A 24,978-nucleotide genomic window follows, 5' to 3' on the forward strand; every position below is an offset into this window, starting at 1 on the left:
GCCCTCCTTGGATAATATCATGCTCATTTGGAGAACAAGGCTGCTCCTGATCCAATGCAACCACATATCCCTGCCTATTATTCTGCTGTTGAATATGGTATTGTACTTGCCATACTCCACCTATGTCCGTCCAACATGATTCCCAAACAGAACTTTGACTTGCCACCGAATGTTCATGGCTATCGAGTTTGACTCGCGGCAAGTAAAGCTTTCACTCGTGTCCCATGTCGAACATAACTCATAACTCCACGGAAAAGATCATATCCTTTCCCACCCCACCAATAAAGTGTGCACCGTTATCGAGTGAGTGCCTTATCACAAGCGGCAATTGTCGTAGGGATGTCAATACCTTATTCAGCTGAATCTTGGTGGACATGTGGTTCCGTCCAAGCCTCGTTAACGAGGTCTATCAAAGTTGACGCGGCCATACTACAAAGAGGACATTCAGTGCAACTACCGCAGAGACAGTGAATACACGAAATGTGTTCCCCATCGCCAAACTAGGTATGATTGCAGTACGATGCCGCAAATGTATCCCTCAGGCCCTTTATGTCATCTTGCTTGTACAAGCCCCAGCCGACAGCACGCCAGGAGCTCTTGGATAGCTTCTTGTGATACACTTCAATCTTTCGGTGCAGGTCTTCCAGCCGGGTATTGCATTCGCCGTTCTGCGCAAGGACGCGACTCGTCAAGTCGCTCTCGAACGCCACGCTTCCCAGAGCCGCTGAGGCATACATCACCGTCTGCCGTAGGAGCCTTCACGACCTAATATGCCAACTGAACAACGGCGATGATATCGCCCGTGGCATTGAAAGTGAGCGGGAGTACCATGGGGCGCGGATAGAGGGTGTGGTACGGAAGACAGTACGGCTCCTGAGTCTTCGAAGGTGGGCTGCTATCAAACCCTGCACATGCTCAGCTTATAACAAGTCCAGAGCAAGGTGCCAGTGACTGGAAAGCGTCCGTCGCCTTGGACCAATCGCTTGACGGTCCAGTCAGCAAACCGCACGCACAATAGAAGCATGGCACAAACCGCAACTAATTGCTATCAAAGTGAATGGCAAGATGAATACCTGTAGCTGTAATGTAACTTAGAAAAGTCGGAGAAGCCTCAGGAAGGCACTTGGGCCACACTGGCTGACGTACTCAAGGCGTTATACTAGTGTGTCAATCAAGGGCCCAATGTCCTGGTATCAGCACGTCTTTTTCTCGGAATTTCACTTACTCTCTTTGGTCTTCTCCAGTTCGTAGGGATGAAAGCCGATCATGACGGCTCTGGCAATTGCAAGCGCTGTTTCAGAGGAGAAGCAGCCGGAGCGATGCGTTGTGCTTTTGCTGAGCTGGTACATACGCCCATATCCTCTCTAGAGGGATGACGACGAGAGATCGACACGAGTCAGAGTCACGATACAGGTACGAACGAAGGTGATCCATATCCATTTATGCTTGGACTGCAGCAGACAGGACGAATCTGAGATGTGCACGGAACTCCCGTCGGTCTCAGTCTCCAGGCTGTCGCCGTCACCCTCGCCAGTGCCCTCTTCGTCTTCATCCCAGAACATGTCGCCCTCTGCCTCCACGTCATTCCCAGCACCTACCTGCCTCCCACAAGTCCAGCCAATCTGCCCGTCGGACATCCGAAGGCCTCTCTGCTCAGCCAGCTCGCGCATTCGGCGCTGAGCCCGGTCGATCATGGACCGGAGAATCCACGTGTAGTAACCACCGGGACTTAGGCGGGTCAGCAGTTCCGGAAGGACGAAGAGGCGGTAGGTGTCGGTCAAAGTCGACCGAGCGCGCCGCCGGAGCTGTTTGCCGGAAAGGGGCATTTGGGAAGGGAGGAGGGGCCGTGGGGATGGTTCGACAGGGACGGGAGCGGGAGCGGGAGGCGGAGGAGCTTCGCGAGAAGGGACCGGGTGGTGAGAGTGGGGAACGAGTGAACTATGTAAGCATTAGTACATCTCGGTGAGAATTGCACGAATAAATCTTACGCGACCAAGGACATGAGCAGAGACCGCTGCTTCTTGTGCTTGACCGGCGCGGGCGATTTAACGCTATTAGGATTCACTGATCTGACGTGAGACTGGCTCTCTTCGACGCCCGCAGACCGCTCCTTCTCGTTCTCTCTCGCAGAGGAATTGACGTCGTCCAAGACACTTTCCAGCGACTTGACGCACCTATCCCCTACTGCCCCCACGAGCGGCCACTCCTCTCTCTGTCCATCGACGAAGAGGCACGACACAGTCCCAGCACAGAGGTCGAAAGTTACCTCCTGTAAGACGCACACGACCCAAGCGGATTTATCCAGCGCATGGATGGATGCGGGCAACTCGAGCTCCGACGTTGCCAGTCTCTGAATCTGCAAGTGCCACGATGGGGGTGGGGGAAGAGATTGGGCGAGGGGCGGAAAGGAAAGCGTGAACAGCACCGTCGGGGACGGCGGCTGGGGGACGAGACGAATTAACATTCTTGCTGAACTGGTTAAAGAACGTCGGTCGGTGCTTTTGAGGTTTTATTATGCTGTATCAAGTATATAATATCCTGGATGTGGGCGAGCCAGGGCCGGTGGGTGTTCGCTGCCAGAACGTCAAGTCAGCACGGAATGCACGCATCGAGGTACGTCTAACATACATCGAACAGCTGGGCAGAACGCAGATTGCTTTCCAGTACACAACTAGACAAGTCGGACGAGCAGCAAACTCGCCAATTCCGCCGGGTATGGCTCAGAGAGGTCTCTTCACTGGCCGGAGCGGAGCACCTAGCAACGAAGGGGGCTATCGCTATGGCTTGGACACCGTTGCGCTCGGCGTCGACGATGGCAGCGACGACGAGTACAGATATGAAGGTCCAGCTGGCCAGAAACAGAGAGTCTGACCGGAGAATATCAGGCTTTATTTGCAGCCTTCCCCCGGCTAAAATTCGAATTCGCGAGCGAAGGTGATCGTCGGGTGGCTAACGCCATACGGTCCCTCATCTTTCTTTGCACTTCACTCTCCTTTTCGCAAGCTGTGTCAGCAATCGTATAGCTACTTTCAACGCTCTTCTTACTATTTCTACAAAACTCATGTATCAACGAAAGGAGAAGGTAGCAGGACAGCAACGGCGGATCAGCAGTATAACTTGGAATACGGGCAATTACCGGATATGTAAGACGGAAGCATACTATCCTTCTTTGACGTTCAGGGGATGATATATATGTGCCCCTTATGATATGCCAGGGCGGTCGGCCACCTCCTGAGGCGGGTGCGGAACGATAGCGAAGGTGGATAGATTGAGCGGTATGGCCGGAGGTGGCATGACATCTTGCAACGTCTCATTCTGCCATTCTGAGTCTGTCAAATTGCTCTTCGAGAGTAGCCCCGAGTGACCTTTGATCATGATGAGCTTCTTACACAGACTAAATCGACGAAAGGCCTGTGGATATTCCTCGACCGAACGTCTCCGAACGAGTAAGAACACCGGTGAGTATGACGGAAGAGGGTGAAAGTTGTGATCTGCATCAGACCCTTGATGGATCATTGAGTCCGGAGATGTCGTCTCACGATACATCATCAATGACATTCGGGAGCTGCAAGGCGGAGGAGACGAGGTGCGAAAGCGCAATGAGAAAGAGCTCTGTAAGATGAACAAATGCGAATGGGATGTATCCGATGAGTCAATGCAAACAGTAAAAATACATAATGATAACAGACCGCGTCCTCTCAAATAACCCGACAATTTCTATCACTCTGTCCAAGATGTCCGACGAATCCACCTAACTCACCGCCCTATGTGAATGCGGCATCGCAGGCTGCGACGCGGAACTCGCAATCGCCGTGATCGTCGCCCCCCCATTCGTCTTCCCCACCGGCACAGCGGGGGGCTTCCTTCTCCTCGGGGGCGGCGTCGGCGGGGCGCTCCTATGGCTCACGCCCTTCGCGCTCTTCACTCTCGCAGCGGCCGGCGGGAGCGCCGCGGCCACGTCCGTCAGCGTGGTGAAGGAGCCGGAATGCGTGGGGCTCACGATCCCGTCGACGGCGCCCAGCGAGTCCGAGCGGTGCGGTTGCGCGTACGGGTACTCACGCCCCGGCCACTCTGCCGGCGACGAGGTTCCACTGTTATCTAGCGATGCGGTGGTGTCCCGCCGTTTCGGCGCGGTTTGCGAGGGGCGCGCCGCTGCGACGAGCGGCAGGCTCGACGAGCTCTCGTTCGTCGGCTTCCTCCTCAAGTCCTGTGTCCTTGACGAAGGTAGGGGTGCTCCCGCCGCCTTCATATTATCCACGCTCCTGCTCGACTTGAGCATCTTGCCCTTCGTCCGCTCCTTCTCCGCTTGAGGCGCGAGGAGCCCGTTCTGAATCGTGGCGCTCTGGGAAGAGGTCGTCGCAGCGGCTACGTTATCGTTGCTCGGACTCGCCACGCGGTAGTCCACCCCGACATTCAGGTATCCCAACCTCAACTTCGCCTTCCCCTCCCCGCTGTTCTTGCGGAACTGCACGCACCACTCCCCGCTCAGACACCGCTCGACTAGACGCTTCGTCGTCGGGTTGACGTCGCGGATATCCGCGTTCTCGATGAGCGACTCGAGCGTGCGCACGATCTGTGGGCGCTTGTACGGCACATTCTTGAGCTGCGTCTTCGTCAAGAGCGGGTGCAGTACGCGCAAAAAGGTATGTCGGAGCTTTGAGGGGGAAACAACGCGGAGTGAGTGCAAGTCGGAGGATATAAGGTATGCGGAGGGAGGGTATAATACCGATTCGTTCTCGCCATCTTCGTCCAAGTCCACCAGCTCCCGCAGGAAGACGTCGACTAGTACGCACAGGTCGTTGGTGTAGAAGTACTCGGAAGTACCCTTGGTGGTGAAGAGGAGGTATAGGATTTTGAGCACGAGCAGCTGCATGCACCGATCCTCGGGTGTCCGCCCTGATACCCTCGTCAGTCTGACCATTGCTATAGAAGAAAGAAGCTGGGTACCTGCGCGATTGAGCATGAAGATCAGATTCTCGCCGAACGTCATGCTCGAGCCTAATCGTCTCATGAGAACTCGTAACACGCGATTTTGAACTTCGGGTTTCGGGCCATCGCCATGCTGCACCGCAGCTTTGTCAGAAGGACTCAACGAGGCCACCATGAACTGTTCATTGAGGGCTACCTATCAGAAGATCAGCAATAAGTCCATTTCATAAGCAGAAAGTGACTCGCAATCAGTTTGATCACTGAGTAATTAAAGGTTTCATCCTGCAGATTCCTCGTCTCCTCGACGAGGTCAAACAGCCGGTCAATGAAATTATCATCAAATATACCTAGACTCCCGTTATACAATCAGCTTCGTGATCGTAGTTTGAGATCGCAGAAGGACTCACGTAAATCATGAACAGACAACTTCTGCACCCTGCACACCTCGTACAACAGCCGCACCGACATCGACCGCAGCTTCACTTCAATGGGTATAACGAGGCCGCGGGACCCCGAGGGCGCGGTGTTCCCCGAGTAGGTATCTTCCAGCTCCGGATCGACATCATAGAGGATATGATCCATGAAGAAGGGTATGAGCGGCTGCCACCGCTTGTGCGAGCGGAGGAAAGTAGTGTTTCGGCGCCCGTACATTAGCAGGACATTGTACAGGATGAACTGACAATGCGGATTCGTGTCCTGTAAAGAGGAAGGATTGTTATAGAGGCAACACAGGAGCGGGAGTGACACATACGTGTTGGGCGTCCTCCAGACACAATTCGCACATCCGCTCCGAGTGGAACTTGAACAACTCCGAGTCCAGCAGAAGCCCACATGCATGTTCCATCTGCAGGGGACTTTGCAAGTATTGCTCTAGGAAAAGCCATGTCTATCTCACCAACTGCATGCACCACATCCATGTTACCGGGTTGACTCACCATGGTACGCTGCCGCTAGCTGAATGAACCGCCTCAAGGTCGCATCCAGCTGGCTCAGCGTCACATCGGGGGGTATCCGCAGAATATCCTCCAGCTCTGTATAAACCGTTCAGTTCAGTTACTCATGGCGCACACGACACTGAAACTGACCCGACCAGAACTGCTGAGCATTTTCAATCAAATAAGTCACTCCGAAGACGTCCATGGTCGAGCGCAAGCCAGTTTGGATGTTGCAAGCTCTACCGCCCTAGAGTGATCCCTGACAGCCTGAGTATTTCCGCCAGCCTGATGCGGCTGATGCGGCGTCGACGACAGAGCAGATGGTGGGTGTTCGTTTTATACCCTGGCCTCAGCAACCAAGCAGTGGTAGGCAAGCTGTCCTCCAGTGAATCATATGTATGCAGTTGTGTAACGGCAGCTCCAACGCTTGCAGCTCAACGGGACAAGTCCGACTCGGGCAATGGAGCAGGCTCAGGAACGAAACACCACGTGTGGCTTCAATCGGCATGGGCGCCTAAACGCTAAAGCTCGAAACATCTGTGGCAGACTTGTGGCACACAGCACTGAATGAAACGCCAAAGCCCGCTAGTTCTACACAATAGCAATAGCAAGGAAGGGAACGATTAGTAGCATGTAGTCCTAGGCACCATCGTACAGTAATCCATTCCTTCCATCCAAACGTCCCTCCACCCAATATCCAAGACCAAGAGGCATCGTGCTCCTACTTGTCCTCGGATATGGACATGTGGGATAGCGCCTTGGTTGGCGCGTCGCCGTTGTCCTGCGAGATGTCGTCCTCCTTCTTCAGCTTGTCGATCTCGGGCTGGGACTCGGAGTGCAGATGCAGGACCTCCTGATCCTGGTCCACGATTTCCTGCGAGACATCATACAGCTTTAGCAGTTGTCCAGTGAACAAGGATCCACAGACTGACCTTTTCCGACTCCTCCTTGTATGCGGGCAAGTTGTTGCGGAGCTCGTGGTGCGCGGGGGACGCGGGGTGCGCAAGACTTGACATCCTCTTCACCGCCATCATACCCAGAACCGCCTTCCGGACTACGTGAAGAAACCAATCAGCTCCACCCTGAAAAACGCAGAGTCAACCACTCACAAGTCTTCTTCGCATTGAACGCCTTCTGGATATTTGGCAGCAAGTTCGTCGGCGCGCCGCTCGGGCTCGTCGGGTCGGGCACAAAGTGCTCGCCCAGATCCGCGAGCCAGCGGTGTTGCAGCGCCTGCTCCGCCGTCGGGCGCTCATTCGGGTCGATCGTCAGGCAGTAGCGCACGAACTCCTTCGCCGTCTCCGACACGTTCGCCCAGTACTCCGCCGGCTCGAACTTGTAGTCGCCCGCGATAATCGCCTCCATCTCCTCCTGCTGCGTGTCCCGGTCGAACGGCGTGTACCCGCAGAGCAGGAAATAGGTGATCACGCCCATAGCCCAGATGTCCACTGGTTTGCTGTGGCCGGCTAAGTGGGAGGGACGAGCGGTTAAACACGAATAAGTTGGTGAAGGGGGGATGCTCACTTTTCTTGAAGATCTCTGGCGCCATGTAGCCCGGCGTCCCGCAGATCTCGGTGAGCAACTGCAGCTTCTCCTCTTCCATGACTCGCGACAGCCCGAAGTCTGCGATCATAATATCCGCCTCCTCCGCGGGTGTTCGAAACAATAAGTTTTCGGGTTTCAGGTCTGAACGTGGCGTGGGCACGGCATTGTGTGAGTCGTGATCATGAGATACGCACCTCGGTGGACGATACCGCAGTCATGGATGTACTTGACTGCTCGCATGACTGTTCGCACTAGCTGTGCGGCGTCCCTAGGTTCGGAGACATGTTTATTATGCGCAATAATGCCCGAGTGGGAGCATTGGACATACTGTTCGAAGTAGCTGCCTTTTGCACATATCCGATCAAATAACTCCCCTCCTGTACATAGGTCGAAGACCAGGTACAAATTGTGCGCTGTCTGACGTCCGCCGAATGGATCATAAGCACCTGGCGGCGTACGAGCATAGCCGACCGCACTGACCTCGAAATAGTCTCGCAATGTAACGATATTCGGGTGCCCGCTCGAGACCTTCTTCAGTACTGCGATCTCATTGCGGACCTATGATGAAAAGCAATCAGGTCGCATTCCCGAAGATACATGTCACAGCCAAGAACACAAGCAAGATCGCAGTAAAGTGTCCGACCATACAACCCCTAAGTCCACGTGGACGTGGGGCTGCACAGGGAAACCCTACCAGGTACAAGATACGGGACGAAGCGTACCATGTATTCCCGCCCCTGCATGAGCTTCTTGTTGATGACCTTGCAAGCATAGTACTTGCCCGTCTTGATATGGACGGCCTCCTTTACGATAGCGTATGTGCCGCTTCCCAGGGTTTTGCCAGTGCGATACTGGGTGGTTGAAGTGCACAGTCGTAACCACAAATTCGTAGACGAGATGCAGATAGTCCAGATGGATTTTCATGATGCGGGGTCATGAGCGCCGATAGCAAACCTCACAATGCATGTCTCTCACCTGACACGGTACCGTCGTCGCAGTTCCTGTCATTCTGTTATCCACCTAAAAAGCAGCACTCAGCAGACAGTCCTCCAGACAGACAGGAATCGGTATAAAGGAGCAGAGACGCTGGCGATGTGCAGTGATACGGTACCCCTGCACTGATCTCCGAGTCTATAGCTGAGCAGCTTATAGCACTGGCGTGCTAAAAATAGCGCTTCCATTCAATTTCCAGACTAGGACAACACTCACCGAGCCGGAATTGTCCTCGGGACCTGCCGGAGCCCGGGTGTCACCAGTGCTCACTCCTGTCGAGGTAGACGCGGTCGGCTTTATATGCGAGCTGGCGAGCGTCGAAGGAGGCTGGACAGCCTCAAAGTGGGTAGAAACATCGAGGGTGTTGGGAGGAGGGGGAGGGGAAGGGGGCAGTGTTGCTTCTGCTGAAGCTTGTGGCGGTCCACCACGTTTCTTCTCGGAATGGCGTGAATTCGAACGCCGGCGTAGGACGCTATGCTGGTGACCCATGTCTCGCCACAAAGTTGCGACGAAACACTAAAAGTTGTCGACTTTATACACAGGAAGGAGCGTAAAGGTGAGACTCGGAGCCCTCGTAGGTGAGACTAGTAGGTGGGATACGAAACAAGGAGCCCAGTCGGACCACGCAGAAAGAGAGAAAGAGTTAACTGAGTACTCGCAGCGACTGCTACATATATAGGTACGAACGACAAAACACGTTTGGACCTGCCAGCCTGGCACCGCCCGAATCGAATCACCGCTGTAAAGCGAGCATAATGGGCGCTTCGAATTCTGTTTCTACGCTATGCAGATGACGGACGGCCCCAGCATCCGAACACCGCCATCTGCGTAAAGCGATGCCGTATGCAGTCGGCATATGTAGACGGTGCCGGTGTACTCGGGTGGGTCGTTGAACATTGGGGACAAGGGTCAATTCAGGCACAATAATACAGGAAGAAGGTATAAGAAAGAGAGCCTTCGTGAGACGTGGAGGGACATTGCGACGAAGGCATCCACGCATCTGCACCGGTAGGAAAGGGGCCTGCTGGGCTGATGCTTAAATGACATTGACAAGCGCGCACGTCGTATCTAGTCACCGCCGTGGCGAATGACTAGGGCATGTTCTTCACAACCTCCTTTAAATTAGGTTCTTACGCAAACCGTCACAAGTCTGTTATGGATCGGCAGAGGCAGTGAACATGTAACTGCGCTGCAGAGAACCGATGCGAGCTAAGTCCTTTCGTTCTTCTTCTCTGCTCTGCACAGTCATGCTTTGCTGCGGTACTTAAGAGGCGCGGTCCAGCGGCGATACCATTCTTCGGAACTCTCCCGCTTACATGCCTCCAGGATCTTACAGGACTTAGTCTGCTTAGACGATGTCGCCAGATGGTACAAGCAACCCTGCTGCATCCCCATACCGCAGAGTCCGAGGGCATTGGGCAACGTCTGTACGACCGTTACCCCAGGCCCCTCAGGACCTCAGAATACATGCGCCTCTGGGCCGCAGTATGCCCGCCCATCCGCTCGACCACTTCCCACTCTTCTTCGCTGTCTCCCATCAACGCCTGCGCCTGTATGAACTGGAACTCTACGCTCGCCCAATCTAACCCGTCTTCCCCAGCCACTGCTTGATCTCCAGCGGCTTCCCAGCCCTGGGCCTTTCCGCTGTCCAAAGCGCCTGGTTCCAGTTCCTTGGTCATCTCGCCATCCCGGTCGTCCTCGTCCAGTTCTACATCTTTGACTTCCTGCTCTGTTACCGCCACCCGGACCTCGTCCTCCTCGCACACCGACCTCCCGAGCTTCCTCCGGTAGTTCACCCCCGTGGCATGCTTCGTCTTCTTCTTTTTCTTCTTACCACAATCCTCCCACTGCCCCTCGGGGTCGTAGTCGGATTGCCAGCCCGCCCAGTCGTCGGCGGCATCGATTTGCGGGGAAGGAGCGTGTGGCAGCCTATGTTTGGGTTTACCGCTTGCTGTATTGGATTTGGCAGTTGTAGTGTGAATGCCGCCGAGGTAAGATGTGGTGTTGGTAGCGGCCTGCCTCCGTGCTTTCTTTGACGGGTTGGGAGTCATGCTGGGTGCGATCAGGATGACGATCGCGGTTTCTGAGCATTGAGTTTCTCTTCACTCATATGTATACAGTCTCAAGCGAGCACAGAGTCATCTGTCGTCACTCATCCGAGTCACCAACATGTACCAGTGCAAGTCGTATGGGTCCTTGTCAAACACAGTGTTCTGTACTAGTCAGTGGGGTTGTGTTCCCGTGATGGTGATTGCAGGCCTGAGACGTGCCAGTGCCCATTAAGCTTACGAAGTGTGGCGGTGCGATGTATTATTCGCCGGAGGATTGATGCGACGAGCTGTTACCGCCATGGTTTTGTCGTACTGTATGAATACAGAGGCGGTTCATGCACAGTAAACTGCATAGATACGTTCGTACTATCAATGTCACTGCGTGTGCTCTTGCTAGAGATCCATGTCTTCTGGAGGCTCCATAGGCGCGCCGCAGTGTGGCAAGCCTTGAGTGGCAATTTCCGGCTGTGGCAAGTGCTGTATGAACACTCGTTGACAGGAATTAAGTACTCGCTTTCAGCGTCCTCCTCCGCCCTTGATAGAGTGCTAGTAACAGCGTCCTCTATTGTCCTAGAGGACGTACTGAGACGCCCATCTGTACTGTTCACGGCCAGTGATCCGCCATAGTACTTACCTCCGACTCTCCTTGCCCTGCCGCTAGGTTAGGATGAGCACTTCCAAAGCCCCAGCTCCTCTAAATCCGCCTGGCTAATCACATTTGTCATTGCCTATGCTGATCTGAGGGTCTCCCCTTGTCACGAAGCTCGACGATCGTGAGCGAACGCTCCGTCTCCTCCGAGTCGCAACTCCAATTCCTGCCTGTGTCTTTGTGTTCGAGCTCGGCCTCCCGATCTTCGTGGTCAACATGCTCCAGTGGGGTATATGGCTAAGATTTTCATGATGTAGTGTCTAGCGTTACAGAACACACATGCACTTCAAGGCTGCTCGTTTTGCTCAGTCACTGCAGTGTGGCAGCTGAACGCATACCTTATGCTGGATGCTGGCGATCAGAGGGACTAGCATCCGGTCAACAGGTCCCGCGCTGTGCATGCCGCAAACCTAATACCTACGGTGCTTGGACCCTGGAATTTCACTACCCAATTACTCCACACTGCGCTCGAATCCGAAGTTGCAGGATCCCCTAGTCACCAGTCGGGTGATGGTCGCATAGAATCCCTGACATGACACTTTGCACTATCCCACGAACGTACGGCAAGTCAGGCGTAAATTGTTTCCCTGTACATGTTATCCCGGAGCAGTAGAGCACGTCAGTCAAGGATATTATCAAGTGACGGTGACTCCCTAGCCTCTCCTCGCTTCTATTGCCATGGACGCTGTGCAGAAAGCAGACATTCAGACTATTCCCGTAAGTTCTGAGGCTCACTCTGCATTCCCCGGGACTGACGCGGCGCACCTACGTACGTACTCGTAGACGACCTTCAGGAAGCCACCACCCACGAAGTTCCTCGGCCACGAGGACGGACAGCCATTCTACAGGTGGTACATCACAGAAGACGAGTACCACCGGCTGTGCAAGGTCTTCGGAGGGCGCGACTTCCAGGAGACTGGCATCGGTGCGACCCTTGTTGTAGGGCAGCCCCAGCCATGCAAACACTGCGGGAAGTACACCGAGTTTATAGACTGGTCTGTTCGGATCTCGGCTCAGTGAGTCGGGAAAGAGACCTGATTGGAACAACGGCAGGGTGTGGACTGCGATTCAGCGCAAGGTCCACACGGCAGATTTCATGTTCGAGGCGCTGAAGGACGGTCGCCAATCCAAGGAGAACATGCACGACGTATACTGCTCCCGGTGTGGGACTCTGACAGACTGCCGCTCGAGAAACAATGCTGAGGGTGGCGCCCCGAACATTTTGCTAGCTGGGGTGAGTATCCGGCCGACAGATTTGTCCCAGAGATGCATTTTCATTAGATTCAGCCACTGCAAAATTATGACAGGACAAAATCCTATTCCCTTCAAGCGTCGGGAGCCACTTCGCCGCCCCAGCCGGTAGGTGCTTTGACATGGCGGCATGGTGCTTGTCCACTAACGCACGTCGTGCCCCAGATGCCAAGATGGGGGAAATGGTGGCTCGATGACGAGGGAAATACCGCAGCGTGGAGAAACAGTGTACAGTCTGCTGCTGCAGAGACTTCGCAGTAGAATTACTTATCACCTGCGTTCTGTGTCTGTCCGTGAAGCGTTCGCCGTCGGGTTTCCTCCCATGTTTGTCTGCTTTAAATGTGACCAACTCCTGAACACACCAATGTTACGTCGTGCAGCGGAGTTATGGCCCTGCGCCAGGCTTCCCCGACGCGGCCAGAGTCAGCTGCCAACCTATAAGCCACAGACTTACCGAGCAAAATAGCGGTATGACGTACCGAGCATGTTCCATGCAAGAGATGTCAACAAAATGAGCAGACGAATCTTAGCGGGGCCAGCGTTTACTTGTCACGGGTAAGAGTACATCAGGCTCCTGCTTCCAAGATAAACCACTCACTGGCATGTTACTTGAACTTCAGAGTCTGAGCCGATCCTCAGACGGCGTCCCGACTGCGGGCGCCATCGCGATATTTAAGCAGTGCGAGCAGGACAGACCACCCCCACCGGATTTCACCTACATCAATCGATCGAGACGTCCAGCCCTACGCTCAAGTTACTAGAGACCATCATGCCCACCGTCGTTCGCGCGCAATCGCCCGCCGCAGCTGTTCTTCATGCTCCGCGTAACCACGGTACACATATTGAGCTGCCAGCATGAGCGAAACGCTGACGCTGCTCTTTAGGAGATGCCAACCACCAGGCCCCGGAGCACGCATCCAACGTTCGGGAAGTCCAGAACGCTATCCTCTGGATCCCGAGCAGCCCATGGTTCGCACTCGCATCTGACATACTTGCTGAGCAGCAGACCTTCCAGGAGATCAAGTAGAGGAGAGGGGTGGGGGTCAGTGGCGAGCAACGGTCATCGTGGCAGTCCTTCGCATAGCGCTCTAGTTTGTTCCAAGCATCCAGTGTCCCAGTTAATGTCAGAGTTAAGGTTTCGAAGTATGCTTGCAGCGACCAGCGTTCGGTATACACGAGCGATCGTCAGATGCGCGGCCTTACTAGCAGCCTGGTGCAACCCGGTCGATGAGTCCGAGCGCGAGATTGGACAGGACCTCCAGATATTTGACCTGCTTGAGGTGAAGGGGCGCAATCCGCATACATCACGTCCCTGCGAGCTTCTCTCACATACAAAATCGCAGATGATTCAATTTCAGAATCAGCATCCATCAACACGTCCAATATCTCATGGGAGGCTCGGAGTCTTCTGTTCTATTCGCGATTCCAGCTCGTACACTCTGCGATATGATATGACGACTTACAGAGAGAACTGGTTCTAATTGAAGAACCCGGCGGTCCACAAGGGCGCCCTGATGTCAAAGGAAGCATCACTCTAATTCTGCAGCGGTCCCGCGTCGACATGATTAGCTTCGTTGTTAAACCGCGATTCGGAGATTAAGCGCGTCTGCACGCCTAATATCCGATCGCAACTTTCATAACATCGGCAAGGGATACACTCACCTACGGACAAAGAAACGAAGACACTAAGCAGCTGAGTACCTGTACCAGCTGTCCTTGGATCCCATGACCGTCTGTCTCACATAAGGAAAGGCAAAGGACGAGGCAGCGGGTATAACAACTGGTCCGCACCATTGCCGCGACCTGCATCCTGCAGTCCAAATGCCGCTGACAGCTACCCACCGATAGCCATCGCGCCAAGGAGCGTCCTGTCATACGAACTTCCAGCCATCTCGCTTCTACTTTCCCCGAGAGCGTATAAAGCGCATCTCGCGAGTCTAGAGTCTGGACTTACAACCCATTCCGCACCCTTCACACCAGCCCGCCTCGCCTACCGCAGTCATGGCCGCGACTGCAGCTACCTCCCAAGTCCGCCAGACCCTCAACCCCCTCCGCGTCCGCGGGCACATCCGGGCACGCGAGAGCATGCACACCGCCCACTCACCCACCTCATCCCCCTCGCTCCCACAACAATCATCATCCTCCTCACCTACCGAGTTCTGCACCTCCTACTTCTTCAGCGGGCCGTCAAGGCCCTTCGACGTGTCAGACTCACCCGCGGCGCCAACCCTGAGCGGGGACCCCCCGCGGCACGTGTCGACGACGAACTCGAGCCCGTCGGTGCAGGCAAAGTCGGGGCCTGCTCCGATATTGTTCGACGGACCGTCGCGGCCACGGCATATAATCCCCATTGCACAGCAGTATCTTGATGATATCAAAACTGCTGGGAGGGGCCCATTTTAGCCAGGTGCCACGCATGAAGGTGGGTTCGCATCAGTTCTCGCAGCAACGTCTCTTGATGCCTCTGTCTGTAGCCCGCGTCCTCTCCACGTTGGCGGTGGGCTGCTCGAGACGGCGAGAAATGGGCAGCGTGGATTATTAGACCATTAGGCCCCGCCGTTTGATTTAGAGCCGCGCTCCGTACCAGACAGAATGTAACAAAAATGTACGATACCTATAGATGTGAGACGGGGCCAGTCATTCCCCATGGCTATCTACGACGAAACAGGTCGCAGGTAAAACCGAGGGGATATTTGCAAGGCGCTCGAGCCTCGCACCTATAATCCTCTGATTGGGCGACGAATGTACTTGCTCCTCCAGGGATAGTGGTCACTAGCAAACTCCGGCTATTCGACCCCGCAGTGTAGATCGCGAGCCAGTCTGGCGCAGAAACAATGGAGAGACGACGGCGGACCGGTTCCCTAAAGCTCGACCGGCTCACGATGTTCCGTCAGCTCTCCAGCCAACGGGAGACCGACGAGTGAGTGCATGGACGAAACAAAACCAATAGACTAACATACCCACTTGGTCGACGCGGCCTGGAGAGCAGGGTGCACCGTTATGCGAACGGAGCATTCGTGATCCGTTGCATTTGCATGGCACCATGGGCATGACTTCCTCCAAGACACCCGTGGGCGGGATGCAACCCGCCCGCAACGAAGACACAACAGAATGAAGGCGCTTAGAGGTCCACCAGCACCTTCACGACGTTACGCAGCTATACAATACACGATAGCAGAACGCGAGTTGCAAGTGACACGCAACCTACACAGTCAACAAGAAGCCTACGCCTACCAGCAACGCCAAACAAGCCAGTCCAAATCATATCTTCGGCATGAACCAATGCGACAGTGCAACTGGCTTCCGCCGCTCCAGCTTTGCAGTCATTTCGCCCTCCGCGCGCTACGGCAAATAGGCATCTATCAGCCTTACCATTCATGACCAGCCCGAGGTTAAGAACACGAGACGCACCGTCCACCGCCGCGTCTCGGTGAGCACCAGGTTGATGTTCGTAATATCCATGAGATCCTCGACACTGTCCCTGGTGATATTCACGCGCCCCACGCCCGTCTTCCCAGGCACGTGTCTGTCGGTGCCCATATCGACGAGCACGCGGAGCGACGCGCACTTCGCCATACAATCGATAAACTCATCCTGGAGCACCCACCCATGCTCATCAGCCCCCGCTCAACTAAACAAACGAAAGAAACGAGAACACATACAATATCCTTCCCCGGCACGCCCACGCCGAGCCGCTCGAGCTCCTCGCAGCGCTCGCACACGCGGCGGAGCGCATCCGGGCCGAGGCGGCACCCGACGAAGAACAAGCTGCGCAGCGTGCCCGCGTGCGCGTCAAGCAGCGCCTGCACGAAGCCGTCCGCGACCGCGAGGCGCTCCGAGAGGCGCAGCGTCACGCTCGCCAACGGGCAGGACCACTCGGCGGTCTTTTGGAAGAGCGGCGTCCAGACGGGCGGCGCGTGCGGAGGCGCCATGGAGCAGTGCGTGTCGAGCGCGAGGTGCTTGAGGTGCCGGAGGGGGGTGAGAGTTGGGGGGAGCGGGCGGGGATTTTCCTGGGTGTATAAGGGGACGTTAGTGAGAGGATAAGAGAGGGAGGGGAGGGACGCACCCAGGAAGTCATGGAGAGACTTTCCAGGTTCGGGGTGAAGAGCGATGCGAGCTTAAGGACAGTTACGTGGTCGGCCCTCGGGCAGCCCACGACGTGCAGGCCGGTGAGGTGCGGGCAATGCGAGAGCACGTGGCGTAGGACCAGCTCGTTCAAGTCGCTCGCCATCTAGGCACACGGTTCATCACGCATTCCGGAGACAGCATGACAACTCACGTATAGCGTCAAGCTCGTCAGGCTCGCCGAAAGCGACCTCGTCCATGTTGGCAGCAGATCCACCAAGTTCCACGACGCATGGTCCAGGACTAAGCTGCTCAGGCCCTTCAAACCAATAAGCTTCGCAGACTGGTCAGACGTGAGGTTCGCGTATACGCGCAGGTCACGCAGGCGTTCCTTGCCTTGCAATGCCGGGAGGAACGGGGGAAGTGCGTCGACGACGGTCAGGGTGAAGGATGTCAGATTACTGGCGAGCTTGATGACGTTCGTGCAATCACGAACAAATTCTGGGTGGGGGTGAGAGTGAATGAGAGGGACTGTGCGGATGTCTGGGTCGGACTGTCAGTGGGTCCGAGCGGGGAGAAGGGACAGGGAGACCTACCAATCTGCCTGACATGAACAGCAAAGTCTGGATGGGCCATTACAGCAGCGAACGGTGATTTGACCTGGAGTAGCTTGTTAGTGCGGTCCTGATATTTAGATGCCGATCTATCAAGCACCTGAGGGTATTTCTTGGAGTGACTGAGACGGAATCCCAGCGTATGATACAGCCTTGGGATGACCCCTGCAAAGAAGGACCTGCTCACGAGCGAGACAGAGACGAGGTCATTGCCAGACAAATAAGCAAAGATGAGTTCCAAGACGTCGAGATTCAGGTTGTCTGCAGAGACCATCGGAGGCTGACGCGTGAAACAGAGTCTAGAAAGTTAAAGGACGTGTATGGAGCGCAAAAAGGGATTTCTGTCGCGACGTACGCCCTCTTCCAAGCAGCCCGACGAGTGTATGCGCGATGAGCAAGACTTGGACTTGGAGCGGTGGCTACCGTTTGCCACCGCGTCCCGCTCCGGACATTTGTGGCTGTTTGCCTTGTGGCGAGAAGTGCCATTGGTTCTTGTGTAACCCCGGACACCGCTCATTGTCGCTGACGCCACAACGGACCGGGGCCGGTTACAGCCGGTTTACTTAGGAGGAACTGGACACGGTATCCAAGGCCGCTCGTCTTCCTCCGCCAGCGCACTCGCCGCCTCCCCCGTCCCTCCCTCGACGACGCCGCCGCCGCCGGCCACGATGGGCGACCTCCTCTCGCTCTCCGTCGTCATGATCTCCGTCCTCTCCTTCCTCACCTCCCTCCTCGCCGTCCTCATCCGCGTCCAGGCCCACCACTTCTCCCTGCCCTCCACGTCGTACGCACATGCCGACGACTCGATGGCCTCCTCTTCATCATCAATGACGCAAATGGACAAACTCTGGCATTGGAGCGCGTCGCTGGGTCTGCCGTTCAACCTGAACGGCGCCAGCCCGCCAGGGATGGGTGCCGACGCGGGGATGGGTATGGGCATGGGGGGCTACGCTGGCGCCGCGCACCTCGCCCGCATGAACCTGAACATGAACTGGCAAATAACGCGGAAATTTGGGCCGGAGAAGCCTCGTGAGTACCGCGCGCTCGTTCATCTCGCAACACACGATATCAATGCCGACCCTCTCGCAGCACCACCGCCGCCCTGCCACCCTCAGCCGCCATTGTCCATGGCGAAGTTAATAATGTCTAGACACGTGAGTTCCGCCTCATAGTGCCGACAGACGTTTGACGTGACATCTGACGGGATCTGTTCGTAGCAACGACGGCCGAACCGCCCGCCACGTCGATACCCAGGCATGGCCGCGCCCAGCCAAGCGCGACACTCCCGCCTCGTCGAGTCCGTTTAATTTACTAGATCCCCGCCACGCAACGCAATCCTCCATGGTCGCGTGCCCCCCTAAAGCTATTTTCGATATCACAGAACCTATCGATGACTCGCCATGTTCAACGCTAAACGTCACAGCTGACACGACGAAGATCACCGAACACCGGTGACGGACCTACCTCTCACATGCTTACGGATACCTTTTCGTTCTATTCCGGACATTTCGCTATTCACTGTACACTTTGCTATTTTGCTATTTGCTATATTTATCATTCTATTCGGACTCTGCTTCTCGCTATTTCTACGTTTCCCTTGTTTCATGATCACATTCGATTACTACTACTAATGCGACGGTGTTATATAGCGGGGTGGCGGAGTGGGCGGGCTGCGCGGACGAAATAGGAATGTACTACGTGTTCTAACGCTTCGCTCCTTCCGAGGGAAGATAGAATTTCGAAACGAACCGAAACTACTCGAACTTCAGGGTTGAATATCGTATGTATCCATACGAGTGCCGAGCACACTGTAAGTGAGCATGTGGAATACCGGAACGCCTAGATATTGCCTAGGTATGCCCGGCGGTGCTGGGCCGCAAGGAAAACTGTAGCGAGGTGCTGCAGTCCGCAAGGATCTGTAGCGAGGTGCTGCAGTCCGCAAGGATCTGTAGCTGGGTCATACAAGAGGGACGTGCTTCAAGAGACCAGATGCCTGGCTCGCCAAGAAGTCCCGGGCAGTCATGCCTCCACTGGCGACGGAGGGCACACTCAACCAAACTCAACCCTTCCAGATGCACATTGCACGAGCTGCGTCGCTTCCAATCGGACCGCCCGCTCACGAAATCCCGTCCAAAATCTTCTCCGTCGTCTCCCAAAGCTCCCGCGCTAGATCCTCCCGCGCGCCCTCGGGCCCGCACTCCTCCAGCCGCCCATACGGCACGACGTACCCGCCCTCCCACTTCCCCGCCTCGTCCCTCACGATAGGGGACGCGGCGGCGAACACGCTCGTGTACGCGCCGAAGAAGGGCGTGTCGTTCGCGAGCGCGGAGAGCCCGACGATGTACGACCCGAGCGGCCATGCGGAGACGCGCGTCATGTTGCGCTCGGACAGGACGTGCCCCGGGTGAACGGCGGTGCAGATTATGGGTGAGTCTGAGGCGCGGAGGCGCCGTTGGAGCTCTTTGGTCCAGAGGACGTTGGCGAGTTTCGAGTAAGCTACGGAGAGTATCAATGTGCGTCCAGTCAGCTGACTGAACGAGAGTATGGGGCACGGATAACGCGCGCGTACCGTACACCATCATCTTGGGGAACCACGAGTCTGCGAACGTGTTATTCCAGCTCGCGAGGCTGTCAAATCGCGGGTTCACGAGCCATTTGTGGGCAGAAGACGTGAGCTGATGGTGCTCTCAGCTTAACCATACCCAACCATAAAGCGAAATGATCGAATGTCTTACGTTGACTATGCGCACGTCCGTCCTGGGCAGCTTGGCGGTTTCTTGCATGAGCGGGAGGAGCTTGTAGGTGAATGCGGCTGGACTTAGGTGGCTAGGAAATGGATTTGCGGTTTAGACCGGAAGCGGAAATTTAAGTGATAGTAAGCGTACTTGACGACCACGGTGTCCGAAATCCCGTCGGGTGTGAGGGCGTATGGCCCGAATATTCTAACCGACGACAAAGCATCGTCTTGAAGACTTCACATGTTAAGTTAACACTCACTTTCCGGCATTATTCACTACACAAGGCTCTGCATAAGCACGGATTTATCCAAGATCAGATGTAATAAGGCGTCACCCAGAATATCCAACCGCTCCTCCTTCTCGAGGAACCACTCCGCCGCCTTGCGCGCCTCCCTCGGGTCGCTCAAGTCCAGCTTCAGCCACAGTACCTCGCCGTTGAGCGGGCCGAGCCCTTCGCGTTGTAGTCTAGAAAGCGCTGCCTTCGCCTTTGCCTCGTTCCGCGCGCCGAGGTAGACTTTAGCGCCTCGGCGCGCGAGGTGCAAGACGGTGTTGAAGCCAATCCCAGCACTAAATGATATCACCGGCGTTGAAGTATGTAAGACAGATATCGGTGAATGTACGGGGGCGAAGACTCACTTTGCGCCTGTTACGATGGCCACTCGTCCCGTCAGGTCAGGAATGTCGGTGCTCGGATCGAACCCTGCGCGAACATGGCTCGATCCTGTTATTCCCATATCTTGGTGTCCGTACAAGCGCTATTCAGGAGATGTACAGAGATTATCTGACCAGAGGAAAGCCAGCTTTGGCCAAAGGTCTAAGCCGACTTTATTAGGCCTGCAATGGTGATTGCGTTATGTCCCTGAACTCTCCTTTCACTAGCTCTCGGCCTCGTACCCACCATGTCCCGGGGCCGACCATTGGGCAATTCAACAACTTTTTGCGGATGCCCAAAGCTGGGCCCCGAGTCAGGGCACGCTGATTATGTTCACAGGCTATCGGCATGCGGAACGACCGAGATTATTGCGGTCCGACCTGACTATCACCGCCCGCCATGGGGCAGGCTGGTTGCAAGGTGAGCATAGACGAGGACGACAGAGACGTTGCTGGAGGAAGGCGTGTTTGTGCCTTAAGGTTAACCAGACTAGATGTGCAAGTCTAATGGAAGAGCGGACGTCGGGGATCCCGGAAGCACCTGGTGGTCTTCGGAGTGCTCCGGGAGTGCCCATAGACGTTCGTCTTCTCAGCTGCGGTCCTCGAGGCATCCTACTACATGCTGCAACTACAAAAAATGGCGAATGGGACTTGAATGGGACGTAAGGGAGGCGGCGAAGTACACAGCTTTCAATCATATCGATCGTGCGCTCGCTCTTAAACTTGAACCCCACACATTCACTATTCACTACACTGGCACTTTCGCGACCCTGCCAATGACCGTCGACGAGCATTTCTTCCCGCCCACGCCGAACAATACAGCGCCGACGCTTCGAGGTACTGCAATAGACATGGCCGAAAACCTCCCAGATGTGGCGCAATCTCCGAATAATTTGCTGCCAATTTACGGAGAGACAAATGCCACTGGACAGGACTAGTACTTATCAGGCGCAAGGATTGCAAGCTGGCCCCGCTGGATAATGACGTCGTAAGCCACCAGGCTTACAAGCACCAGCCAGACAAAGTGATGGACCAGGTTCACAAGGACTTGGAGAAGATCATCAGGAATACCTACTGTACATAAGCTAGGAACATCTGAATCAGAAGTAGGAACACTTAGTAATAGGCACTGTCATGATGGTCTTGTCAAATTTTCATATTTCATTGGACCACTATATATCTGCAGCTAGTCTGTACATTCTTATGAGACCATCTCTAGGGCAATTCAGGGCCAGCTCCAGCTTGGTAAGTATTGAAGTCACATCCTCCAGAAGTCCTTATGGACAGAAAGTGAGTGTGTAATCAGCCTGCAAGCCGGAATCACATGTCCACAGAGCAGTACCACTGCCTTCGTCATATGCATAAACATATGAGTTTGGACAATTGTCCTCTGCAGTACATAGAACTCATTGTAAGTATGCAGTTACTCATATCAGATATTTCCGTCATAATACGCACTGAAGTAATTGTAATACTGTACACCACTAGCCGGGCAGGTATCCGGTGTGCTATGACTTCCAGTACAGCAGTTAGCCGAATCAGCTATGCATTGAGAAACCATGAGTCCATCTGCATCCGCGGTGCAATGCGATAAAGGCACGACACCAACCTTGATTGTGATCAATTCCTGCGGCACAAGCAGTCTTGCAACCAGCCGCATTACCCGCAGAGTCGAAGGGGCCTTGAAGCGGCGAAGGGCCTGGATTCGGGATAGTCCATAAGCTGGGTAGTGCAGGGGGCACAACGAAAGCGGTCTTACAATCCGGAATGAGGTCAACAGGGCAATCCGCTACGTGGCAGCCTTTGTCATTATCAATCCTAATTGGCAGATTGAAACCATCGACGATGGACACTGGTGATTCTGATGAGAGGTGCACGGAAGCCAGAGTACATTTGCGGTCATACCATCATAGTAATCCGGATTTCCGTTCGTCCCAAGAGTCCATTCTGCTAATGAAGCGGGTGTCGCGCCCTATAGGGAGAGTTACTATGTATGATTCGGTTCATGCGATGGTAACACGTACGATACCGTTGTGAGGATCACAAACCAGCCCACCGTTGCAGCCACCGTCCACGCACGTGCCATTGCCATTCGCGTCGAAATCGCAGTCACGACGACCCTAGGGTATCGCGCTCAGAACGCCCTGATATGCAGAGTCCTCGGATACATACCCAGATTCTCCCGGAAGCCCAGTTATCCGGGACCATGAACGATACGCTGCTCCGGGGAGGGGCTTCCCAGCTGGAAGCCGGAATTAACCTTCATGAAGCAATAACGGCACGGACAAGTCTTACCCAGTTGGATGATCCGGAACTGCAGTTCCGACGTTGGGGTCGGTGAAAATGGCTGGCCTATCGAGTAGGGGAAGTTTGATTAGACATCGCGAGATGAGAGGGAGAGTGTTATTCACACACCAGACCGTATAAGAGCAATTATTAGTGACGGTGAAAGTACGCGCGAGAGCCAGAGGAGCGACGGTAAGCGCGACAAGGCCAGTGTGGAAGAGCTGCATTGTGCAAGACGTGCTGTCTGCTGCATGCTCCTCAGAGACTCGACTCTTTATAGTAGCCGCACGACCATGCATGGTTCAGGACTACCTCTTTTCCAGCCCGGCACCCAAGGAGGAGCAACTGAGACAGGTCAGCCAGACAACCTCGCCCAACTTCGCCTACTCGCAGCAGGCTCCTGGTACAGGAACTAGATCTGACCAGGACGTTTTGAGGAAAGTCAGCCCTGGCAGGGACTTCCTCTCCGACGTCGAAGCCACTCTTCGCTATCTGGTTCCATGACGGAACTCAATGGGGGCGGGAATCATGCTCGCCTTGCACTTGATTCGCGAAATCGCCATGGGACAGGAGGACAGGATGACAGATCGCCTTGTTCAGCTGCTGAAGGCCGCACGGGACATTGAAAATTCTTTGGTTGAACCTGACACCACCTCGTTGCACACAAGCAGTGGATCGGCCGTACTTTGATCAAAAACGTGGACGTCCTCCGACGAAGAGAGAGTCATACTCGGAACAGAATTCAATCCCGAAGTACGCACACATGGCAGCCGAAAAGGCTGAGAGATCATCTCCTGTACCACGGAGCGCCATCGCAAAATAGTATGACCAACGTCGGTGTGATTTTGGACAGAAGGTCGCACTTGCACGACCTGGTGGCCAAGATCATACCGCCGCGATGACCCAATTCACGAGCCCGAGGGTATCCGCTGTCCGCAGAACTGAAACCACGATGGAAGACAGATCACATAAACCAGTATAAAGAATCCCAGAAAAACGCACGAAGCATGTGGCACAAGCATGATATCCCTGGGTGCATTGAGATGGCCAACCATGGGTAATGGGCTAAGGCATACCAGATATCAGGCGAAGCGCGAAGACAGGAGAGCGTCTGCAAGATCTAGAGAAGCTATCGCCATCCAGTCCGTGCGTCCGAAAGTGAACAGACCACCCACAAAACCCGTGAGATGATGATAGCGAATAGCGACAAAGGAGAATCGATTCTCCAACGCTCGCACATGTCGATGAAGGAACAATCGGTCAACTCTCACTTACCTAAAAAGGCCAACCTCAAATACCGAACATTGCATTCGTGGTGTTCACCATGGTCCATGGTTTGCATGATATGCATACAGATACAAGGGGACGGAAAGCGAAAGATGACATAACGTAGCACCGACGAGCTCGACCCTCGTCGTCTCCCTACAGCGTGACTCTCAACCCAGCACGGCCGCCGCTCCGCTATCCAGTCCTCCTACAAGACGTGCTGGTGCGCAGGCGCACGCGGCGCCCTAAAGAAGGGCCCATAGGCATTTTACTTCTCGGGGTTGGGGTTCCTGCAGGAAATGAATTAGATAAAGGTCAAGAGAAAATGTAGAAAATGAAGAAAGGACATCGAATCAGATAGGAGCGAAAGACATTAGATGCATGTTTGTCAACATGATAGTTCAGTGTGAACTATGCTTGATTTTGCTGGACTCATCTCAAAAGGCGAACGGGACAACCAAAAACGCGAGGGACTGATGCGCAAGCCAGAATCCAGACTCACATTCTCCGCTTGCCACCAGGGAGTGTGGTGACGTTCACGAATCTATAAATCACAAGTACATGAGTTTCGCACCCTCTTAAACAGCTCGACGACGACATACCTGCGGTTGTAGAGAATCCGCTTCTTAGCACGGCCCTTGGGGGTCTTCTTCTTCTCCTGCTTCTCTACCTTGGGTGTCTGAGACTTGACTTTACCCGCACGGGCGAGGGATCCGTGAACTTTTCCCATGTTTTCTTGAGGACGGTGGGCGGGGCGGCGACGACGACCGGTGGTGGGGGTGACGATGACTGAGAGGTCCTGTACAGTTGCGGCGAAATTCCGACTTCCCATGGCTTACGTACGCAACCTCCTTATTCCGGTGGCAACTGTGGCGTGGGTATGCAGGGGTGGCTGCTGGCCATGGTTGGGCCATGGCCTTGCAATTGAGTCTCCGAGGACCGCGCGGCAGTGGGCACGCTTTCACAGCACTCTCGTTTCGATGTTTATGTCAAAGTTTATGTCCC

At 54.9% G+C, this 24,978-nt stretch overlaps 12 protein-coding genes across 12 annotated transcripts; 5 read left to right on the forward strand and 7 right to left on the reverse strand.

The window, feature by feature from the left end:
* Positions 1 to 1,301: 1,301 nt before the first annotated feature.
* GLOTRDRAFT_140746 (uncharacterized protein) lies at positions 1,302 to 2,479 on the reverse strand. The gene is made up of 2 exons (XM_007871451.1): positions 1,989 to 2,479; positions 1,302 to 1,938 (listed from the first exon to the last, which is right to left on the reverse strand). Exons 1-2 carry the CDS (start codon positions 2,462 to 2,464, stop codon positions 1,365 to 1,367), a joined length of 1,050 nt encoding a protein of 349 aa, XP_007869642.1. The 5' UTR covers positions 2,465 to 2,479; the 3' UTR covers positions 1,302 to 1,364.
* A 1,272-nt stretch (positions 2,480 to 3,751) lies between these two features.
* On the reverse strand, positions 3,752 to 6,280 carry GLOTRDRAFT_117760 (uncharacterized protein; the record flags this gene model as incomplete). Its single annotated transcript, XM_007871452.1, has 8 exons — positions 6,015 to 6,280; positions 5,865 to 5,960; positions 5,681 to 5,799; positions 5,337 to 5,625; positions 5,176 to 5,276; positions 4,948 to 5,125; positions 4,727 to 4,896; positions 3,752 to 4,654 (listed from the first exon to the last, which is right to left on the reverse strand). Exons 1-8 carry the CDS (start codon positions 6,067 to 6,069, stop codon positions 3,752 to 3,754), a joined length of 1,911 nt encoding a protein of 636 aa, XP_007869643.1. The 5' UTR covers positions 6,070 to 6,280.
* Positions 6,281 to 6,335: 55 nt separating this feature from the next.
* GLOTRDRAFT_117761 (Pkinase-domain-containing protein) lies at positions 6,336 to 9,047 on the reverse strand. Its single transcript, XM_007871453.1, has 10 exons — positions 8,619 to 9,047; positions 8,385 to 8,429; positions 8,132 to 8,260; positions 7,890 to 7,967; positions 7,738 to 7,826; positions 7,604 to 7,677; positions 7,389 to 7,550; positions 6,974 to 7,330; positions 6,797 to 6,918; positions 6,336 to 6,738 (listed from the first exon to the last, which is right to left on the reverse strand). Exons 1-10 carry the CDS (start codon positions 8,889 to 8,891, stop codon positions 6,586 to 6,588), a joined length of 1,482 nt encoding a protein of 493 aa, XP_007869644.1. The 5' UTR covers positions 8,892 to 9,047; the 3' UTR covers positions 6,336 to 6,585.
* Positions 9,048 to 9,727: 680 nt separating this feature from the next.
* GLOTRDRAFT_112295 (uncharacterized protein) lies at positions 9,728 to 10,170 on the forward strand. The gene has a single exon (XM_007871454.1). It carries the CDS (start codon positions 9,768 to 9,770, stop codon positions 10,011 to 10,013), a length of 246 nt encoding a protein of 81 aa, XP_007869645.1. The 5' UTR covers positions 9,728 to 9,767; the 3' UTR covers positions 10,014 to 10,170.
* Positions 10,171 to 11,780: 1,610 nt separating this feature from the next.
* Positions 11,781 to 12,614, forward strand: GLOTRDRAFT_132557 (uncharacterized protein; the record flags this gene model as incomplete). The annotated part of the gene is made up of 5 exons (XM_007871455.1): positions 11,781 to 11,819; positions 11,886 to 12,097; positions 12,156 to 12,336; positions 12,390 to 12,461; positions 12,519 to 12,614. The coding sequence occupies 5 exons, from the start codon at positions 11,781 to 11,783 to the stop codon at positions 12,612 to 12,614; spliced, it is 600 nt and encodes a 199-aa protein (XP_007869646.1).
* A 508-nt stretch (positions 12,615 to 13,122) lies between these two features.
* On the forward strand, positions 13,123 to 13,380 carry GLOTRDRAFT_132558 (uncharacterized protein; the record flags this gene model as incomplete). Its single annotated transcript, XM_007871456.1, has 2 exons — positions 13,123 to 13,186; positions 13,238 to 13,380. 2 exons carry the CDS (start codon positions 13,123 to 13,125, stop codon positions 13,378 to 13,380), a joined length of 207 nt encoding a protein of 68 aa, XP_007869647.1.
* A 974-nt stretch (positions 13,381 to 14,354) lies between these two features.
* GLOTRDRAFT_132559 (uncharacterized protein) lies at positions 14,355 to 14,756 on the forward strand (the record flags this gene model as incomplete). The annotated part of the gene is made up of 1 exon (XM_007871457.1): positions 14,355 to 14,756. One exon carries the CDS (start codon positions 14,355 to 14,357, stop codon positions 14,754 to 14,756), a length of 402 nt encoding a protein of 133 aa, XP_007869648.1.
* An 858-nt stretch (positions 14,757 to 15,614) lies between these two features.
* Positions 15,615 to 17,306, reverse strand: GLOTRDRAFT_140750 (uncharacterized protein; the record flags this gene model as incomplete). Its single annotated transcript, XM_007871458.1, has 7 exons — positions 15,615 to 15,695; positions 15,765 to 15,947; positions 16,016 to 16,363; positions 16,420 to 16,584; positions 16,633 to 16,961; positions 17,015 to 17,078; positions 17,133 to 17,306. 7 exons carry the CDS (start codon positions 17,304 to 17,306, stop codon positions 15,615 to 15,617), a joined length of 1,344 nt encoding a protein of 447 aa, XP_007869649.1.
* A 307-nt stretch (positions 17,307 to 17,613) lies between these two features.
* GLOTRDRAFT_112297 (uncharacterized protein) lies at positions 17,614 to 18,796 on the forward strand. Its single transcript, XM_007871459.1, has 3 exons — positions 17,614 to 18,061; positions 18,122 to 18,186; positions 18,250 to 18,796. The coding sequence occupies exons 1-3, from the start codon at positions 17,701 to 17,703 to the stop codon at positions 18,337 to 18,339; spliced, it is 516 nt and encodes a 171-aa protein (XP_007869650.1). The 5' UTR covers positions 17,614 to 17,700; the 3' UTR covers positions 18,340 to 18,796.
* Positions 18,797 to 19,148: 352 nt separating this feature from the next.
* GLOTRDRAFT_48409 (NAD P-binding protein) lies at positions 19,149 to 20,504 on the reverse strand (the record flags this gene model as incomplete). The annotated part of the gene is made up of 5 exons (XM_007871414.1): positions 19,149 to 19,528; positions 19,602 to 19,707; positions 19,768 to 19,827; positions 20,052 to 20,337; positions 20,407 to 20,504. The coding sequence occupies 5 exons, from the start codon at positions 20,502 to 20,504 to the stop codon at positions 19,149 to 19,151; spliced, it is 930 nt and encodes a 309-aa protein (XP_007869605.1).
* Positions 20,505 to 21,698: 1,194 nt separating this feature from the next.
* Positions 21,699 to 22,934, reverse strand: GLOTRDRAFT_48299 (thaumatin-like protein; the record flags this gene model as incomplete). Its single annotated transcript, XM_007871401.1, has 9 exons — positions 21,699 to 21,811; positions 21,880 to 21,963; positions 22,031 to 22,120; positions 22,181 to 22,273; positions 22,327 to 22,393; positions 22,446 to 22,541; positions 22,594 to 22,663; positions 22,717 to 22,773; positions 22,837 to 22,934. 9 exons carry the CDS (start codon positions 22,932 to 22,934, stop codon positions 21,699 to 21,701), a joined length of 768 nt encoding a protein of 255 aa, XP_007869592.1.
* Positions 22,935 to 23,990: 1,056 nt separating this feature from the next.
* On the reverse strand, positions 23,991 to 24,734 carry GLOTRDRAFT_112298 (ribosomal protein S30). The gene is made up of 3 exons (XM_007871460.1): positions 24,576 to 24,734; positions 24,476 to 24,517; positions 23,991 to 24,263 (listed from the first exon to the last, which is right to left on the reverse strand). Exons 1-3 carry the CDS (start codon positions 24,701 to 24,703, stop codon positions 24,242 to 24,244), a joined length of 192 nt encoding a protein of 63 aa, XP_007869651.1. The 5' UTR covers positions 24,704 to 24,734; the 3' UTR covers positions 23,991 to 24,241.
* Positions 24,735 to 24,978: the final 244 nt, after the last annotated feature.

Source organism: Gloeophyllum trabeum (assembly GCF_000344685.1).
Source record: "Gloeophyllum trabeum ATCC 11539 unplaced genomic scaffold GLOTRscaffold_00014, whole genome shotgun sequence".
Classification (NCBI taxonomy): domain Eukaryota; kingdom Fungi; phylum Basidiomycota; class Agaricomycetes; order Gloeophyllales; family Gloeophyllaceae; genus Gloeophyllum; species Gloeophyllum trabeum.

Bases quoted from the DNA above. Each gene is read 5' to 3' on its own strand.
- GLOTRDRAFT_140746 (XM_007871451.1), bottom strand. From the start codon at position 2,464: ATGTTAATTCGTCTCGTCCCCCAGCCGCCGTCCCCGACGGTGCTGTTC. The intron at 1,939-1,988 runs GTAAGATTTATT...ATGCTTACATAG, and splicing joins CTGCTCATGTCCTTGGTCGC to TTCACTCGTTCCCCACTCTC.
- GLOTRDRAFT_117761 (XM_007871453.1), bottom strand. From the start codon at position 8,891: ATGGGTCACCAGCATAGCGTCCTACGCCGGCGTTCGAATTCACGCCAT. The intron at 8,261-8,384 runs GTGAGAGACATG...TCAACCACCCAG, and splicing joins CGACGACGGTACCGTGTCAG to TATCGCACTGGCAAAACCCT. The intron at 7,968-8,131 runs GTACGCTTCGTC...TTTTCATCATAG, and splicing joins TGCAGGGGCGGGAATACATG to GTCCGCAATGAGATCGCAGT.
- GLOTRDRAFT_112295 (XM_007871454.1), top strand. From the start codon at position 9,768: ATGGTACAAGCAACCCTGCTGCATCCCCATACCGCAGAGTCCGAGGGC.
- GLOTRDRAFT_112297 (XM_007871459.1), top strand. From the start codon at position 17,701: ATGGGCGACCTCCTCTCGCTCTCCGTCGTCATGATCTCCGTCCTCTCC. The intron at 18,062-18,121 runs GTGAGTACCGCG...ACCCTCTCGCAG, and splicing joins ATTTGGGCCGGAGAAGCCTC to CACCACCGCCGCCCTGCCAC. The intron at 18,187-18,249 runs GTGAGTTCCGCC...ATCTGTTCGTAG, and splicing joins AGTTAATAATGTCTAGACAC to CAACGACGGCCGAACCGCCC.
- GLOTRDRAFT_112298 (XM_007871460.1), bottom strand. From the start codon at position 24,703: ATGGGAAAAGTTCACGGATCCCTCGCCCGTGCGGGTAAAGTCAAGTCT. The intron at 24,518-24,575 runs GTATGTCGTCGT...TGTGATTTATAG, and splicing joins CGGATTCTCTACAACCGCAG to ATTCGTGAACGTCACCACAC. The intron at 24,264-24,475 runs GTGAGTCTGGAT...CATTTCCTGCAG, and splicing joins CCTGGTGGCAAGCGGAGAAT to GAACCCCAACCCCGAGAAGT.